The following is an 18,154-nucleotide window of genomic DNA, read 5'->3' as shown; positions in this document are numbered from 1 at the left end:
CATTCTACTCTTCTTCCAAGTTTCTAAGCAGTACTGCTAAATACAGTGGAACCTTCATCAGATCTGTAACATAAAGGTAAAGAAAAAAGTAACTATTAACATCTGGATGAAACTATGGCACCTACATATAAATTATTTCATTTATCCTCATAATTAAAATCTATGAAGTAAATATTATCATGATTCTCATTTGGCAGATTAAATATATTCAGGGTCAAAGAAGTTAGATAACTTGCCCAAGATCACACAACTAAATAAAAAGCTGGCCTGCGGTGTGGGGGGGTGGATAATAACACACTTGGTCAGCACAAAAGTCCTTTTTCCCAGGACAAATTACAAAGATATATAATGATGACAATGATGATGATAATGATAGCTAACATCCACTAAATGCTGGGAACTATGCAAAGCATGGTTACATGCATTATCATATTTAATACTCCTAACAGCCCTATAAGAGTCTATGATTAATCTTATTTGAGGATGATGTGTTTGAGTCTTAGAAAAACTAAGAACTTTACCTAATAACCACTAAGTTGTACACTTGAAACTAATGTAACATTGTGTGTCAACTATGCTCAAAAAAAAGCCACAAGACTAATAAATTGCTGACCTGGTAGGGTTCAAAATCAGACAGTCTGACTCCAGAGCATGTTCTTAACCACTATGCTATACTGCCTCTATGATTACAGATTACTAGAAATAAGCAAAGGAAATACAATTAGGCTGAGATGAGTAAACACTTTTAGAGTGGATGATAAAAATCAGAGTAACATTTTCTTTGACCTACTGCTGAAGTAGTAAAATTTAAGCAATCAATGAAAGAACAAATAGGAGATGTACATCTAAAACAGAATTTCTTGATAAGGTTGGAAATGTAAATTTGTATCTAAAGACAAATTAATTTGGAGATGGTTTCAATTAGTGAATTTTTTATTATACTTCTAAAGAAAACCAAAGTTCAGAAAGTAGATATTATCTGTACAAGGCCATATAATTTTTCAATTTATAATTTACAGAGTCAATCAGATGAGTACATTCAAGGCTTCAGGTCCCCCAACCCCATTCCATTCAGCTCAGTTTTTAACTATATCATACCCACATTCTTAGAAATCAAACAAAAGTGTACTTCTGTTAGTGTTGTTAGAACTAAGATTTTTCATGTAAAAGAAATACAAACTCAAAGTGATGATAAACTGGGGCGCCTGGGTGGCTCAGCTGGTTAAGCATCTGCCTCCGGCTTGGGTCATGATCCCAGGGTTCTGGGATTGAGCCCCACATCGAGCTCCCTGCTCAGCGGGGAGCCTGCTTCTCCCTCTGCCCCTCCCCCTGCTCATGCTTTCTCTCTCCCTCTCTCTCTTTCTCGCTCTCTCTCTTAAATAAATAAAATCCTAAAAAAAAAACAAAGTGATGATAAACTGAAATTGGAATTATCAGTATATTCTTCTTTCCAAAAATAAAAACTCATAATTCCATTCATTAAACAAGAACAAGAAGCAATTTCAACCCAGCCACAATGAATAACCCTAGAATCCATATTGTGGTCTCAGATTATCATTCCCAACTAATAGGAAAGGAATGGCTGGCTTCCAAGGCTGGGGCAAGAAATGTACAAGATGAGCCTGGGCATCTTTTATACCAAAAAAAAAAAAAAACAAGGAAGCTCTATCAAAGATTATTAGAGTCATATGCAAATCAGATGGGATTGTATTGATTTCCTTAAATATTGTCTATTACCTTTGTAAATAGTCCCTTCCTTAAAGTTCTCTCAAATACCTCAGTTTGTGCCACATCTATCACACCAAGGCTCCAAAGTAGCTTATTCGGAAAAGTGGCAATTAAGAGAAAAACCGAAACATTCATTCTGTATTTTATAAACTGTACTTCATGGTGAGCAAACAGCCCTATAAATGATGAGTGAAAGTTCTTAAATTCTTAAGTTCTCTTAATAGAAGAATTATAGTTAATAAATGTGAAAGGAATGATAGAATTAGAAAGTCATTATTTTGCTATCCCTAATGAAATAACTGATTCAATGAAGATTATAAGTGGATGGAACCATTAGACGAAACGATGATGAAAGATTTTACAAAGGAAATTATTACAGACAATTAATACCTGAATACACTGATTGACCTTAGCATCACTAAGGGTGGGCTAGCCAGGTATTATATGCCTTGTGATGTGAGGCAAAAGAAAACACAATCTATGACTAAAAATTTATAATTAAATCAAGCTTTTAGATCTAACTACCAAATTACAGGAAATATGGAAGATAGAGGAGCAAATTAAATGATTTCACAAGGAGGGCGCCTGGGGGGCTCAGCTGGTTAAGCGACTGCCTTCGGCTCAGGTCATGATCCTGGAGTCCTGGGATCGAGTCCCACATCAGGGTCCCGGCTCAGCGGGGAGCCTGCTTCTCCCTCTGACCTTCTCCCCTCTCATGCTGTTTCTCTCTCTCTCAAATAAATAAAATCTTTAAAAATAAATAAATAAATGATTTCACAAGGAAACAACAACAAAAATCCAGAATGTGAAACACTGTACAGTACCAACGACCTAGTTTTTTCAACAAGACAATGTGAGGGTAAATAAGATACAGGGAGAAGACTGCACTATACTAAAAAGAGACTTAAAAGACCTTACAAACAAAAGCAACACATAGACTTTGTCTGGATCCAGATTCTAAAAAAGCAACTGTAAAAAACACATTGTTTTATACACCAGGTAAATATGAATAAAACGGGGAATTAATGGTACCAAGAAGCTTTTAATTTTGTTAGATATGATAATGGCCATGGTGGTAATGAAGAAAATGTGCTCTGGTTTTTTTTAGAGATACTTACTGAAGTATGAAGGGGTGAAATGATAATATCTGGAATTTACTTTAAAATATTTTGGCAAGAGGGACGCCTGGGTGGCTCAGTCGGTTAAGTGGCTCCTTCAGCTCAGGTCATGATCCCGCGGTCCTGGGATAGAGCCCCCGCATCGGGCTCCCTGCTCAGCGGAGAGCCTGCTTCTCCCTCTCCCTCTTCCTGCCCCTCTGCCTACTTGTGCTCTCTATCTCTCTGTCAAATAAATAAATAAAATCTTTAAAAAATAAAATATTTTGGCAAGAAAAAGGGTGATGGATGAAGCAAGTATGATAAAATTCTGAAATTTGCAGAATCTGGGTAATGGGGGTTCACTATACTATTTTCCCTACTTCTGTGTATGTCTGAAATTTTTCATTTACAAAATTATCAAACAAAACAAAAATAAGAATCCCAACTCACGCAGAATCCTAGGAGTCATCCCAAAAAATTCTGATTTTGTTTGTCTGGGCATGGGCCCAGATTCCATTTTTAACAAGTCCTCAAGTGAATCTGATACAGAGAATCTACAGACACATAGCTGAAAATTATACACTTAGACTACTTTACCACAAGTCTTTAAATATATCCCAAACCTTAAAGGAAAGGCATGATCACATCTCTTACCTCCCGTTCGAGCCTTACCTCACTCCTATCTGCTCAAAATTTACCCTTTTCCTGAGACTACCAATTCTACAAAAGCAAGACCCCTGTTTGTACTCAGCATGGTATCCCCAGTGCCTATCAGAGTCACCAGTACACACCAAATAAACATTTGTTGAATGAATAACAGCAAAGAGAAAAAGGAAGAGTTAAATGAGGTCCACTATTTCAAAACGAGTTCCTCTCAGATAAAATTTCAATTCCTTTCCGAAAGTCAATTTGGAGTATGGAATAAAGACTATAAAGTATGGGAATAAAAGAGTAAAATAAAAATAAACTAGGAATAAAGAGGGGGCACAGGTTATGTGCCTCTCACCCTCTGAGACATCAACTTTGGACATTAATTTGAACATCTAATGTCCCACTAGCTGTTTAGAAACTACCATGAAAATGTACTCCTATATTTCACAATCCCAAACAGGGAGACCAGGTGTATTAGAGAAGTAAACTACATGTATACATTTTAATGGATATGCAAATGACTAACTCAACTACTGCCTCCTGTGCTCAAAAAGTGCAAACCTTTACACTTACGGACACAAGTCACAAATGCAAAAATAAAAAAGTGCCAAGTATAACAATTAACAATTAGTTTAGGATGATCTTCCAAGGCTATACAGAACTAGTTCCAAAAATAGTACTTACCAAAGATGGTTCCTATTCTTATATCTCTACCCCAACACCATTTAACTTTTAAATTCTATTAAGTAATGAATCAATGACACAACTTTAAGTTTTTACAGAAGTGTAATAAACAAAGATTCACAGAATTTTCAGAGACACAATGGACATCAACTATATGGCCCAACTCTTCATTTTACAAATGGGGAAACTGAAGCCCAGATAAGAAAAAAGATTTACTTGATCACAGAGAGAAATTAACAGCAAAACAAGTTTATGCCAATGCTCTCAATTTTCAATCCAGAGGTTTTTGTTTTGTTTTGTTTTGTTTTACTATACCATGCAAATGGCATGTTTCAAAAAATATTTTCCGTTGTGAAATGCAGCACTGTTTATCTTGTACACATGAGTGTGGCACACATTAGCTATGCTCTGTACTTAAACTAAATGGATGTACCTCTTTTTTAGTAAGGATAGGAATGGGGAAGTAGAGCTAATTGACTATCTTCAGCAATAGAACTCCATATGTAGTATTTACTGACATGTGGGGTTTTTGGCTAAATATGAAAACAGAATCTCTTGTTTTTACCATATATACACATAAAACTTACAATTATGAAATAAAACTAAACTGTAAAGTTATGCAAAAACTAATCTAAAACTGAGAATTTACTCTTTGTTCATTACAAATTTTTTTATGTGGTTCCTTCTAGATTAAAACATTTCTGACTCAAGAGATTAATGAATGGCCCAATTCATGTCTCAGCTGTTACTCTGAGCCACATCTCTATACACCCACAGGGTACTTTTAGTGTAAGAGGGCCTATTTACAGAACACATACTGAAAGTACAAAAGATACAGACACAGGACAAGATAACAACTAAATGTCCGCAAACCAGCTCCCAACTGCCTTTCTTATAAACCCCTGGCACAAAGTACGTATGTTATAAATCATGACTAAATAGTCTCCAAAAGTCCCTCCCCATTCTACTCAATCCCATCTAAATGTCTCCGTTTTTAGTTACAACTGGTTCGGACAGTTCAGTAAAATACAGCTGGAATTTGAATTTACGGGCATGGCTTGAGGTGCCATCATTATTCTGCACTTACAGAAGATAATAAATATCAACCTCCAGCCTAAATGGTGACTAGCATATAACAGGAATACTATAAATATGACAAAGATAATAATTACCAATTAACAAATGCTTACTAAATGCCATATGCTGTAATAATTGCTTTGTCTATATTATTTAATCCTTACAACAATCTAGTACTATTATCCCCTCACTTTTCTGAAGATGAAATAAACTGACAGGTTAAAATAACTCACCTAAAATCATCTAGCAAGTACATGGCAGAGCCTACATTTGAATCCAAGTTTAGAGCCTAGACAAAGATTCACTGAATGAATAAGTGAAATAATGTTTTTTAAAAAAATTCTTGCAACATAGTTTCATCAAAACAGTCTGGTCCAAACTAACCAGATATGCAATTGATACTGGTAACACCCATTAACTCATAAATTATGAACATTGGCAGGCATATGGCTTTAGGCTCAAAGATTTAATGACTTCAGGTCTTTTCATTTCACTAATATAACCCCAAATGTGATCAATTCAACTAGTAGGATACCCAGAGGGATTACACAGTAATAATCTTGAATCGGGAACACTAGCCAAAATCTGTTGAAATAACCCAACATGTGGCCCAGCATTGTTAAAGTTCACAACAAAAATTCCAGGTGAGTGACAGGGAGAATAGTGGTGTCAATGACAAGGAAGTATATGGAAGAAAGCTCATTTTAGAATATGAGAAATTTAAGTGATAACATGACATCTGAGTACAGATGCCTAGTGAGCAGTCAGATATTTAGGATTTTGTTTTTAAGATTTTACTTATTTATTTGTCAGAGAGAGAGAGAGAGAGAGAGAGGGAGGGAGAGGAGAGGGAGAGAATAAGCAGGGTGACCGGAAGGTAGAGGGAGAAGCAGGCTCCCCGCTGAGCAAGGAGCCTAATGCAGGACTCTATCCCAGGACCCTAGGATCAGGACCTGAGCCAAAGGCAGATGCATCCTGATATTTAGGATTGAAAACCAGAAAAAAGGCTAAAAAATAAAGACTTGGATATCATGGACATAGAGATGACAGTAGTTGAAGGTGTAAAAATGGATGAATTTTCAAGAGAGTAAATAAAAAGGTAAGTACCGAGTACAAGACCAAAGATTGAGACTGAGAGAAAAAGTCAGCAATGAAAAGATGGGAAAGCACTGGGTTAAGAAGTCCAAGAAAAGAAAATCTAAAGGAAAAAAAACTAAAAAAACAGAACACCTGAAACTTTATTTACATATGCTTCCTACATTCTGAAAAACTGACTAATGAAAAATGATAGTTAACAAATATGTACAAAGGGGACAGCAATGTTAGAACTCAGTTATGCACTTTTCAACTAATATTGGTTCCCTTTCTTCCCTCCATTTTACCCACTACTGCTACACCTCCACCAGCTACACAAAAACTAGAAAAAAAGGTTATGCTCTTAACTGGCATCCTGAAGCAGTATGCTAAACAAGCTAAAGGCAAGACAGCTATTTTTTTTTTTTAAGATTTCATTTATTTATTTGTCAGAGAGAGAGAGAGAGAGAGTGCACAAGCAAGGGGAGTGGCAGGCAGAGGGAGAAGCAGGCTCCCCGCTGAGCTAGGAGCCCGAGGTGGGACTCGATCCCAGGACCCTGAGATCACAACCTGAGCCAAAGGCAGATGCTTAACCGACTGAGCCACCCAGGCGTCCCAAGACAGCTATACTTTCAAGAAATGTATGTCACCCTTCAAGACAAATATATACCTAATGCTCCCACCCAACTACCTTTGTTTTTCTTTTTTTTTTTTAAGATTTTATTTATTTATTTGAGAGACAGATAGTGACAGAGACAGCCAGAGAGAGCACAAGCTGGGAGGAGAGGGAGAAGTAGGCTCCCACTGAGCAGGGAACCCAACGTGGGGCTTGATCCCAGGACTGCAGGATCATGACCTGAGCCAAAGGCAGACTCTTAACCGACGGAGCCACCTACGCACCCGTTTTTCTTTTTTAATTTACAAATCATATGCATTTTTTCCTCTGGAAATTTAGACTTAAACTCTAGAGCTTATTGTTTTCAGAGGTACTCAAAACTACTGAGAAATTGTTAATAAGCCCCAGATAAAATAATTTTAATCTTAAAATAAAGGTAGGGAAAAGGAAAACAGCTCATGATAATCACTATAAACTATAACATAGACAGTAAGGGAACCATTAAGACACTGGAAAGAACGTGACTTACAGAAAACCAAGGTTGAGTGATTTGGATGATCTAGAAAATAAGTGAATAGTTACCATAATATTATCTGCAGACTATTTTAGCATTTATATTTGCAATATGAAAAATAGACTTATCTAGTTCTTAAAACAAATTATATGAGAAAAGGTTGGATAGCCACTTACCAGGGCTTCTTCCAGCTACATTATTTTATAACTACTAAAACTCCTCATTAGGAGCTCAACACAAAAGGCTGTTTTGTGGGTTGGATTGTTTAGAAAAGATCTGCCAGTAGGGTCATGATCTCAGGGTCATGAGATCGAGCCCTACCTTGGGTTCCACGCTCAGCAAGGAACCCACTTGAGATTCTCTCTCTACCTCCCTCCGTTTGCCCCTCCCGCTGCTCACAAGTTCTCCTTCTCTCTCTCAAACAAATAAATAAAATCTTTAAAAAAGAGAGAAATCTGCCAGCAGACTCTTCTGAAACCAAAAGTTTTGGGAACTTTCATTTCTGAAGAGATCTACTCAAGTAAATGCAGAACAAACAAACTTTATTTCTTGATATCACACACACACACACACACACACCCCCAGAAGGTGAGGGTTGCACATGGCACATTAATAGATATTCAATAAGTATCAATTAAATAAATCAACAATGGCCAAAATAATAAAGAAAGGCAACCAACTTAAAAGAGGTATCATCCCTACAAGAGATGTCCAAAGTCCAGATAGGAAAGAGTAAGAACAGACTCACTGAAAAAAAAGTTACCTGATAGGTCATTCTGAATGGGAGAATGAATGAATACTTAACGATGAACATAAAATACCATGCAAAGAAAAATCAGGCTAGACACTACAAAACTGAAAAAAGGATTTGTCTCCAAAGAAAAAATTCAATCTTTATCAAGTTCAGATTAATATGGTAATAAAATTTGAACAGCTATCAATAAACAATTACGAAACCAAATACAAAAGAGGGTCAAGACTATAAGACTACATATAAGGGGGGAGAAATCTTGACTATTTTTCGAAATGTTCTTTCCCAAGTCTTAGGCTCCAAGATACCTGACTGTCCTAACTCTGAAAAGGCCCTGATTGCCGACTTTCTTGACTCTTCCTCTTTGTTCAACTTTCATCTTTTACCCTTTATCGTTTTATCAGTTTCAACTTGCATGTCTGTGCAAATGATTTCCAAATTGTCATCTTTAATTATGAGCTCAGTTTCCTACCTCCAATAGTCTACAGGTCATTTCTTTGTGGTTGTCCCACCACTATCCTTTGAAACACAACCTGAAATCGAACTTATCTGTTGCCTATTCTTCCCAAGAGATTTCCAAACCTGACTTTGCTTGTTTTCAACAGTCTCCCTATAACCTAGCCTCAAATTTTTTAGCATCATCTATTTTCTCTCACTTTGGTTCCCCCTTCTCCCCAACCCTGCCAATCAAGTGCCATCAATTCTTCCTTTCCCATTATAATGCCCCAATTTGGGGCTTCAATAATTTCTGCACTATTAATTTGTTAAATCCCCAATCTCTTCTTACACACTCCACCCTGCATACAACTACCAGATTCATCTTCATTCATCCGGCACAGTCTTGTTTACAGATATTTAATAGCCACAACATACTGAAGAAAATCTAAACTCTATAGCCCAGCAATCAAATCCTCCACATTCTAGCCCCAATCTATGTTTCCAACTTTATCCTGTTCCCCAAACATGTCACAGACAATCACATCCTCTATTCATGTTATCCTCTACTCCTCTGAATGCCCTCTATCTAAATCCTATCCACGCATCATAAGCATACTCTGGCCCTCTTAACACACTCTTCATTTCAATAACCAAGAGCATGTATCACCTACACCAATTATTTGAAATCTATCACACATTTTTTTTCAGTCTGTAAAGTGTTCTGCTTTGTTTCTGTGTATAAATGTGAGATTAGGTGTTGTTTCCCTAAATAGATCAGACTTTCAAGTAAAGAGTCTCCATGCCTTATATTTCTTTGTTATCTTCCACATTTCAACAAATCTGTGAAGTTCCCACCAATGAAACTAAGGCAAGAGGCTATACAACTTAAAAAAAAAAAAAAAAAAAAAGCTACTAAACCCTCCCTACATCACTGCTTCATGGAACTAGGAGATCAAAAATCAAAACAGAATCAAAAGTAACAAATTCTTAGTAGAAAGATGTGTTCAAATTCTTTCCCATTCTCTCATTCAATAAAATGTTTTAAATTGTATTAAGCGGGCGCCTGGGTGGCTCAGTTGGTTAAGCGACTGCCTTCGGCTCAGGTCATGATCCTGGAGTCCCGGGATCGAGTCCCGCATCGGGCTCCCTGCTCAGCGGGGAGTCTGCTTCTCCCTCTGACCCTCTTCCCTCTCATGCTCTCTATCTCTCATTCTCTCTCTCTCTCAAATAAATAAATAAAATCTTAAAATAAAAAAATAAATAAATAAATAAATTGTATTAAGCATCCACCATCCTTGCTGTTTCTCAATATGAAGAGCATCCATAATTTGGTGAGACATTTCAAATAACACAACCCACAAGACTCTCCTTTCACAGTCAAGGATGCTAAAGTAATTCTGAAAGCTTTGGGGAGAAATTTTCTGGTAAAACAGTACACATTTAAAAATATACACAGATGGGGCGCCTGGGTGGCTCAGTTGGTTAAGCGACTGCCTTCTGCTCAGGTCATGATCCTGGAGTCCCGGGATCCAGTCCCGCATCCGGCTCCCTGCTCGGCGGGGGGTCTGCCTCTCCCTCCCCCTTCTCATGTGCTCTCTCTCTCAAATAAATAAAATCTTAAAAAAAAAATAAAAATATACACACAGATATTTAGAGTAAAATGCATGTTAATTTTAAATGATCTACATGATTTTCCTGATTCAACATGAGATTTTTAAATATTACCTCTCTTAATGGCATTATTTTGTTCACTTAATCCCAAATATTGTATACATCTAACATTAATTCTCTGAGGAGGCTGTAAATAACTATTCATATACATACTCCCTGTAACTTTAGAGATTATACAGTTTTGTTTGGACTAAAATAGAATTATATTTATATAACTTTTAGTTGTTCAGTAAAGTAAAAGGAGAAACTTGTTTATAGAGTTTGCAACTATTAGTATCAGGGAAAACAGACAAAACTTAAAAACTAATTATTTACAGATAACTGTAACCAATGAAAGATCTTTAAGAATTTGGCCTTTCATTTCATAAAACTTCTTCAGAATGTTTTAAAAAGTGACAATAGTAAGCACACCAGCACCAAAAACGGCAGTTATGATAAAGTATCTGTGTGCTACTTCTGTAATCAACAATACTGTAAAAGAGTTAATAATGTGATGACCTATCAGTTATCTTAGGTCTTTACACTTAACAGTCCAGCAACAAGTTCCCCTACACTCAATCACCTATGACATTTTGGCTCAAAAATCACTTTCTCAATATCGATTCTCCATTGTCACTTCCAAGTCTAAAAACTAAACCCTCAGGAGCTAAATCGCTCTAAGGAAAGTAGTCTTTCCAGTATTACTGTCAAACCGATCAAAAAGATTAATATTACTACGATCGTCATTCAACAAACTATACATGCAGAAATAACTGACGTGATAACTTTTTATGTGATGCCGGCAATAGAGGTTTCTAAGTATCTTTTGTATAATGATGAACTGAGCCAGAGCTAAAAGTTCAGAGAGTGGTTAGTACAGGGCCAATCCAAAGATAAATAAGGCCACGGCATGAGATTTTAGTAGTGCTCCAAAAACCCTTCAGGAGAAAGAGCAGATTTTGGTGTTTTCCAAGATTATGTACACCTGAAACTTTCTTTTGCAAATAACTAGACTGAAAGCAAGAGGAAAGCAAATACACATAGAACCCCAGACAAGCAAAAGACAACAGCGCTACTCACCAGCAAACAATCTGAATTCACTTCCGATTTCGGATCCCGCAGCAGGTTGTCGATTTTTTCAAACCGAGTCTCAAAACTGTCCCCAGTCGACATGTTGCTGCTACTGTGACAATACCCTCGTACCAGCACCAGCAGCGGAAAGCAATTTCAACCAACTTCCTCCGGCGGTGGGTTCGCGGCCGCGGGGCGGAGAAGCCGGAACCTCAGGGTCACCAGGTGCGCCCGGTTCCCCCTCCTCCCCCTCACTGAGGGGATCTCCACTTTCCAGACCCCCGGCCGGGGGCAACGGCGACCCACAGCCGCTCCGACGCCCAAAGTCGCATCCCACCCGGCAGCCCCTCACGACAGCCGACAGCGCTGTCGCCACCAGCCTCGTTGCTCCGGCGAGGTGCTTCAGCCTAGCGGGCCCCAGCCGCCTTCGCCATGGAGGGTTCCCCGTCCCGAGATGGGGAGGAGGTGGGAGAAAAAGAGAAGCAGGGTGGAGACTGCTCCGGGCAGCAGGGGAGGGAGAAGAGGAAAGGCGAAAGCGAAGGGCGGGTGCGGAGCTGTGCCAGCTGCCGCCGCCGCTTGGGCCACGGGCCCGACCCGTTCCGCTCAGAGGCACTGTAGGCGGTCTAGCCCCGCATCCCCGGCTTCCTTGGCGCGGCCCGACGCACCGATCCGACTCTGCCAAGAGCTGGTCCCCGCGGGATAGCCTCACTCTCCCATTTTGTCCCGTCGCTACTGGGGTGCTGCCGCGCTGTCCGGCGGGGCAGGGCGAGGTCGGTGCCCGATGAAGACTTAGAAAAGGCTGGAGAGCGGGCGGTGAGGAGGACGAGAGTCGGGTCCCGGCGGCTGCTGATGGGGGAGCTTCTGGGAGGGGCTGCGTCCCCTGCTCGGGAGAGGGCGAGTCGCGGCGGCGAATGCCTGGGGGGTGGGGCGAGGGGGGCCGTGAGGGACTAATATGTCCGCCTTCCTGTTCAAACAAACGGAGACCGCCGGGACGGACTGCGCATGCGGGGCGCGGCCGCTCGGAAGGAGAATCGGTCCCGCGCCACGCGCGCGCGCGCGCGCGCGCACGCCGGCGCCTCCGCAGGGCTGGGCTGGGCCGGGTCGGGCCGGGCCGGGCCGGGCGGGGCGGAAGGCGGGGCGCGCACGGGGCCTCGCCGGCGGACGGGAAGGGCTGGTAGCTGGGAGGAGGCGACGGGGTGCGGCAGGCGGCACCGCCCTCGCCCCTGCTGGCTGTGAGGAGCCAAGCAGATCTCTGGAGCTGGAGCGGAGGTCGGGGCGGGTTTGGTGAGGGGGCGGCGAATAGGGGCGCGGAGCTTTTTCTGTCTCTGGTCGCTTCCTAAGTAGCTGCCTCAACTCTGCTTCCTCTGGACTGCAATCGTCCGGAGCCTTCTGACCAGAAAGGGTGCTTGTTATTGTTATTTTGCAAATAGGTTCTTTTCTAGGCAAGATGCCTTTTTGCCAGCAGGCAGCAGCATTTTAGCACCAGAGGAGTTTAGTTTTCAGTAGTACTTCATCGTCGGCCCTCCGGGAACGCCACAATGTTTAAACCGTCTGCGATTCCATGGGAAAATTACGAAGCAATGCAGTACTCAACTCTCCTAAGCCGAGCGTGTGTGTCAGGGGAGCACTAAAATATTGATTCCGGAAGATATAGTCCATAGAAATCAAGTTCAATTTGTTTAAAAAAAAAACTCATAAAAAACCAATATTTTTAAGTTACTCATACTAGTTCTTCCACACCATTATCACTCCAATTGTAGTTCTCTTCTTGATGTGTGATCCTGCCCGTTTCGATTTCAGAAAGCTCTGAAACTTAAAATTGTGATTTTAACAGAACCAATGTAGAATATGAAACTTATGGGCATTTCCTCTTAAGCCAATTGCTTCATTGACTGTGGTGTGAGAGGGTGAAAGTCTTGTTACTCAATCTGCTGATAATGTTCTTCACTGCTGTCAGCGGGAAATCTACCTTTATTTCTAATCCATCTTCAGTTTTGCTCATAGGTCAAATTAAAGATTGCTAGAGGGGCGCCTGGGTGGCTCAGTTTGTTAAGCGACTGCCTTCGGCTCAGGTCATGATCCTGGAGTCCCAGGATCAAGTCCCACATCGGGCTCCCGGCTTGGCAGGGAGTCTGCTTCTCCCTCTGACCTTACCCCTTATCATGCACTCTCTCTCTTTCTCTCTCTCAAATAAATAAATAAAATCTTAAAAAAAATAAAAAAATAAAGATTGCTAGAAATAGAAAACGTGGATGTGTTTCCCCACACTGGAAAATGCTACGGATGAACCAATTGTCTTCCAATGTAAAAAACATTGCGCTGCGTCTACTACATGGTGTGAGTCAGAGGTTAGGAAAATGTTATATTGTTTGAAAAATGTCTCTTCTATTTTCACTTTATTATATACAAGAAATATTTAGATACAAAAACCACTGTATAAATCAGGATAGGAAGTAAGTCTTCACAAAAATCATAACAAAGATGACAACTAGACAAAATTCAGGTATTTTATTAAATGCTTTTGCAGTGACTTTTCTTGGCTCCAGTATTTTAAGCTGGTCATGTGAATTAAATTTATTTTTAAGCATAGGGCTTAAAATAAATCTGGCAGTTGCCCTAAAGTAAATTTCCTAAACTCTGCTTGTCCTTTTTTATTACCATTTTTAGGTATTCTTCAGAATTTTGTTGTTTCTCAGAGAACTGTGAGCATTATGTTGCTTTCCATTGGACACATATGAAAAAGTGCAGGTAGCTAAGACAATACATGAGTGGCACTGATAAATATAAGTGGAATTGAAAACCAGTCTGGCAAAGCTACTGGAAATATATGTGAGGCCTATATATTTTAATTTTTTATAAGGTTGATCTGATGATTGTAACCCCCAACTAGTTGTCTTTTACCATAAGATAGATGGACTCTATATCAATTTTTTTTAAAATGAAGAAGTCCTCACCTGTCATAAGGTGGAATCATATGACATTAAAGTTCCTTTGTAACTTTTAAATTCTATTGTCTAGTTATGGCTAATCTCTTCAACAGCATTGTGGATATTTGGGATCACACTTAAAGTATATATTAAAATTCTAAGTGCAATTGCAAAATACTGATTTGTATAAATAAGAATATAATATTAATTATACATACTGAGCATTTACCATATGCTAGGCATTATTGTATGCATTTTATACATAGAATCCAATTAAAGCTTCAAAAGAATTCTGCTATGATTATACCTACATCATAGATGGGGAAACTGAGGTGCAGAAAGATATGTTACTTGTTCAAGGTCATGACAGATCCAGATTGGAACAGTCAGACTCCAGAGTCCCCATTCTTAACAGCTGAGTATGCTAACGCTATCCAATCCTAGTACAATAAGTATATCACAACTGTATTATTTACATTAGCACAGATTTAAATGATTCTATGTAAAAGAAGGAATTATAAAATTTGCGATGTGATCAGTATGATTATAGTTCCTAGGGAAAGATGTGAAATGATTTTAGCAAGGTTCAGAATAAAAAGAACCTTGACAATGTTCAGAAACAGTGGCTTTACTAGAGGTTTCCAAACACTGGGTCCAAGAACCAGTGGTACTCCTTAGTGGAGTTTTCCTGACCTGCATCAAAATGGGAATAAAGATATATTATTACATGTTTTCATAAAGTAAGCAGTTCTAATTTAAGACTGTTCTTTCAGTCTGAAATTGTCTTTACTACTTTTTTAAAAAATTAAATATACTTTCATTTTAGAAGCAAGAGTAATAGTAAATGGAATAGTTTTTAATGTTCTTACTTGGAAATTTAAAACTTAGAGTTAGCAACTCTATGCAAATACATAGATTAAGTTAGTTATATCTTAATTTTTCTGGTTTGGGGTATTCAAACATCTGGAAACATTTAATTTAGATGAGACTCATGCTAGGACCCAATGAAGAGACTGCAGTGCTGAAAGAATTTGAGGCATATTTGGGAAAGATCATGGAAAAATAAGAAAGATTTGGGTGTAGACTTATGAATAGTGAAAGACAATTAAGTTCAGCATTCCTAAGCATTTGGTTATTTGGTAGGAAATAGACTCAGTTTAATGTTTATGGAATTTCTTTCATAAACATTGATGTGGTAGCTAGCTTCCAAAGATGGCCCCCAGTGAACCACGTCTCCCAGTATGCATGGCCTCCTGGAGTTCCCTCCTACACTGAATCTAGGCTGGGGCCCTGTGAGCTGTTCTAACCAATAGAATGTAGCAAAAATGGCGCTATTCCAGTATCGGGCCCAACTTTGACAGTTTGCCTGGCAACCAACAGTTTAGTGCTCTGGGATATCCAACTAAACTGAGGTCACCATGGTGTGAGGAAACCCACGCTTACTAACCGCAGGAAGAGATCACATGGAGGACAACAGAGGAATCCTGAGAACAGAGACTCCAGACTTATGACCCAAGTCAAGCCATTCCAGCAGACCCTAGCCATCTGAAATGCCCAGATGATGCCACATGGAACAGAAACAAGCTAATCCCTCCAAGCACTGCCCACACAGTAGAATCATGAAGAAATAACAAAGTGATCGCTACTCTGAGCCACTAAGTTTTGGGGTAGTTTCTCAGCAATAAATAACCCAAACAGCTGGATTTCAGGAAAAGAATCATTTATAAATATGTATATAGATATATATTGGAAGTACCTTTATTTTTTTTTTTTTAAGATTTTATTTATTTATTTGACAGAGAGAGACACAGCGAGAGAGGGAACACAAGCAGGAGGAGTGGGAGAGGGAGAAGCCGGCTTCTCACGGAGCAGGGAGCCCAATGCGGGGCTCGATCCCAGGACCCTGGATCATGACCAGAGCCGAAGCAGACACTTAACAACTGAGCCACCCAGGCGCCCCTTGGGAGTACCTTTTAGGCTTTCTGGTATTACCCACTATATAAAGAAGCTGTCCATAATGGAGTGTTGTAAAAGAATGACAAATTAATTCATGTTTACTGTCTTCAACAAAACCTTTATTCAAAAGAAATGTAAAAGCTTTTTAAATAAATTAAGGAATGCTTCCAGATTTTAAAAAGTATTATGAAGGGATGCCTGGGTGGCTCAGTTGGTTAAGCGACTGCCTTCGGCTCAGGTCATGATCCCGGAGTCCCAGGATCGAGTCCCGGGATCGAGTCCCACATCGGGCTCCCTGCTCAGCAGGGAGTCTGCTCCTCCCTCTGACCCTCTTCCCTCTCGTGCTCTCTATCTCTCATTCTCTCTCTCTCAAATAAATAAATAAAATCTTTAAAAAAAAAGTATTATGAAGTTATACTCCCATATAAACACATTTTTAGGGCACCTGGATGGCTCACTCAGTTAAGCATCTGCCTTCAGCTCAGGTCATGATCCCAGGGTCCTGGGATTGAGCCCCACATCAAGCTCCCTGCTCAGCGGGGATTCTGCTTCTCCCTTTCCCTCTGTGCCAACCCCCCATACTCTCTCCCTCACTTGCTCTTTCTCTCAAGTAAATAAGTAAAATCTTTTTAAAAAATAAAATTAAATTTAAAAAAACACATTTTTACCTGTACTTTTATATTTTCTCAATTTAGTGCATAATCATATCTCTTCTGTCTAAAAATATTCTAAAAATTCAGGTACACACTGTAAATTGCATATCAATTGTAATTCAGTACCATAAAGTACATGTAATTTCAAAAATGCATACCATAAATGTGTTAAGAATGTGATGTGGCTAAGTTCCTATAGAAACTTTAGCTAGAAAAAGCGAGCAGGAGGCAGAAGGAGGGAAGAACCTTCCTGAAGGTGGGGTAGGAAAGAGAAGAAAATAGTAGTCCACAAAACCACTGAAAGTGAGCTACAGCCATCTTAGCTATTCAAAGGATGTTTTTTAACCCCCATCGTCATCAGACATTTACAGTTACCAAGGAAAGCAAAGATTACAGTTCTTACCAGTGAGTATCTGGATGAAGATACCTGAAGAAGATGAGACATCCTGCATGCCAGGGGAGTGTCATGTGTCCATCTCGTTTCCTTTCAGAAAAAGTCACCTGACATCCACCACCAGCCAAATGAGCAGCAGGCAGTGACTCTTACCCCAACCCCCAGAAAACAGGGTAGCCAGGAACACAGAGAGTAAAGATAGTGCAAAGATTAAACCTTAGTTGCAAACCTAGGGTGTAACTTCTATCACTGGTTTTAGCATTTGCTATCACATGTTCTGTCAATATTTACCCATCAGTATTATTTACTGTTTTTTAAAAGAGACTGTTGAAAGGTGTTTTTGAATAGCTAGTCTTTTTATTATAGTTATATTTTGTTTATATATAATATATATAATTATATTATAGTTTCAATTAAATGGCACCTTTGAAGTGTTTTTTCTTTTTGAAGATTTATTTATTATTTGAGAGAGAAAGAATGCATTCCGGGGGGTGAGGCGGAGCAGAGGGGCACGGGGAGAGAGAATCTCCAGTAGACTTCACGCTGAGCACAGAGTCCAACCAGGGCTTGATCTCACAATCCTGAGATCTCTACCAGGGCTGAAATCAAGAGTTGGATGCTTAGCTGACTGAGCCACCCAGGCACCCCATGAAGTGGTTTTTCTGTATGGATTCCAACCAAATTAAGACAACAAATAAAGTACTTTCTTTTTGTTTTCTGATTTATGGAAAAAAACTGATGTTTTTGCTTTTCCATGGAAACTAAAATAAAAATTTAACCCCTTGGACCCTTTGCAGAATAACTATATTATGTTCTAAGCTTTACTGCAAGTTTCATAGTCTCTGAGGATACAAAGGAATAATCTTTTATTCT

The 18,154-nt window shown here is 39.5% G+C and overlaps 1 protein-coding gene across 5 annotated transcripts in view; it reads right to left on the bottom strand.

Moving 5' to 3' along the window:
* Positions 1–11,475, bottom strand: part of ROCK1 (Rho associated coiled-coil containing protein kinase 1) — a 153,013-nt gene extending 141,538 nt beyond the window's left edge. For all 5 annotated transcript variants that reach the window (XM_028092520.2, XM_028092522.2, XM_028092521.2 and 2 more), the window contains exon 1: positions 11,361–11,475. In XM_028092520.2, the coding sequence (XP_027948321.1) occupies positions 11,361–11,453 (93 nt within the window). In that variant the 5' untranslated portion in view covers positions 11,454–11,475. The remainder of the gene's footprint in view (positions 1–11,360) is intronic.
* Between the last annotated feature and the right edge of the window lie 6,679 nt (positions 11,476–18,154).

The sequence above is a fragment of the Eumetopias jubatus genome, unplaced genomic scaffold, assembly GCF_037043125.1.
Source record: "Eumetopias jubatus isolate StellerSeaLion01/CBP00866 unplaced genomic scaffold, mEumJub1_p1.0 scaffold_16, whole genome shotgun sequence".
In the NCBI taxonomy this organism is placed as follows: Eukaryota; Metazoa; Chordata; class Mammalia; order Carnivora; family Otariidae; genus Eumetopias; species Eumetopias jubatus.
Note: the sequence above shows the minus strand (reverse complement) of the source record. Positions and strands in the feature narration are given on the sequence as shown.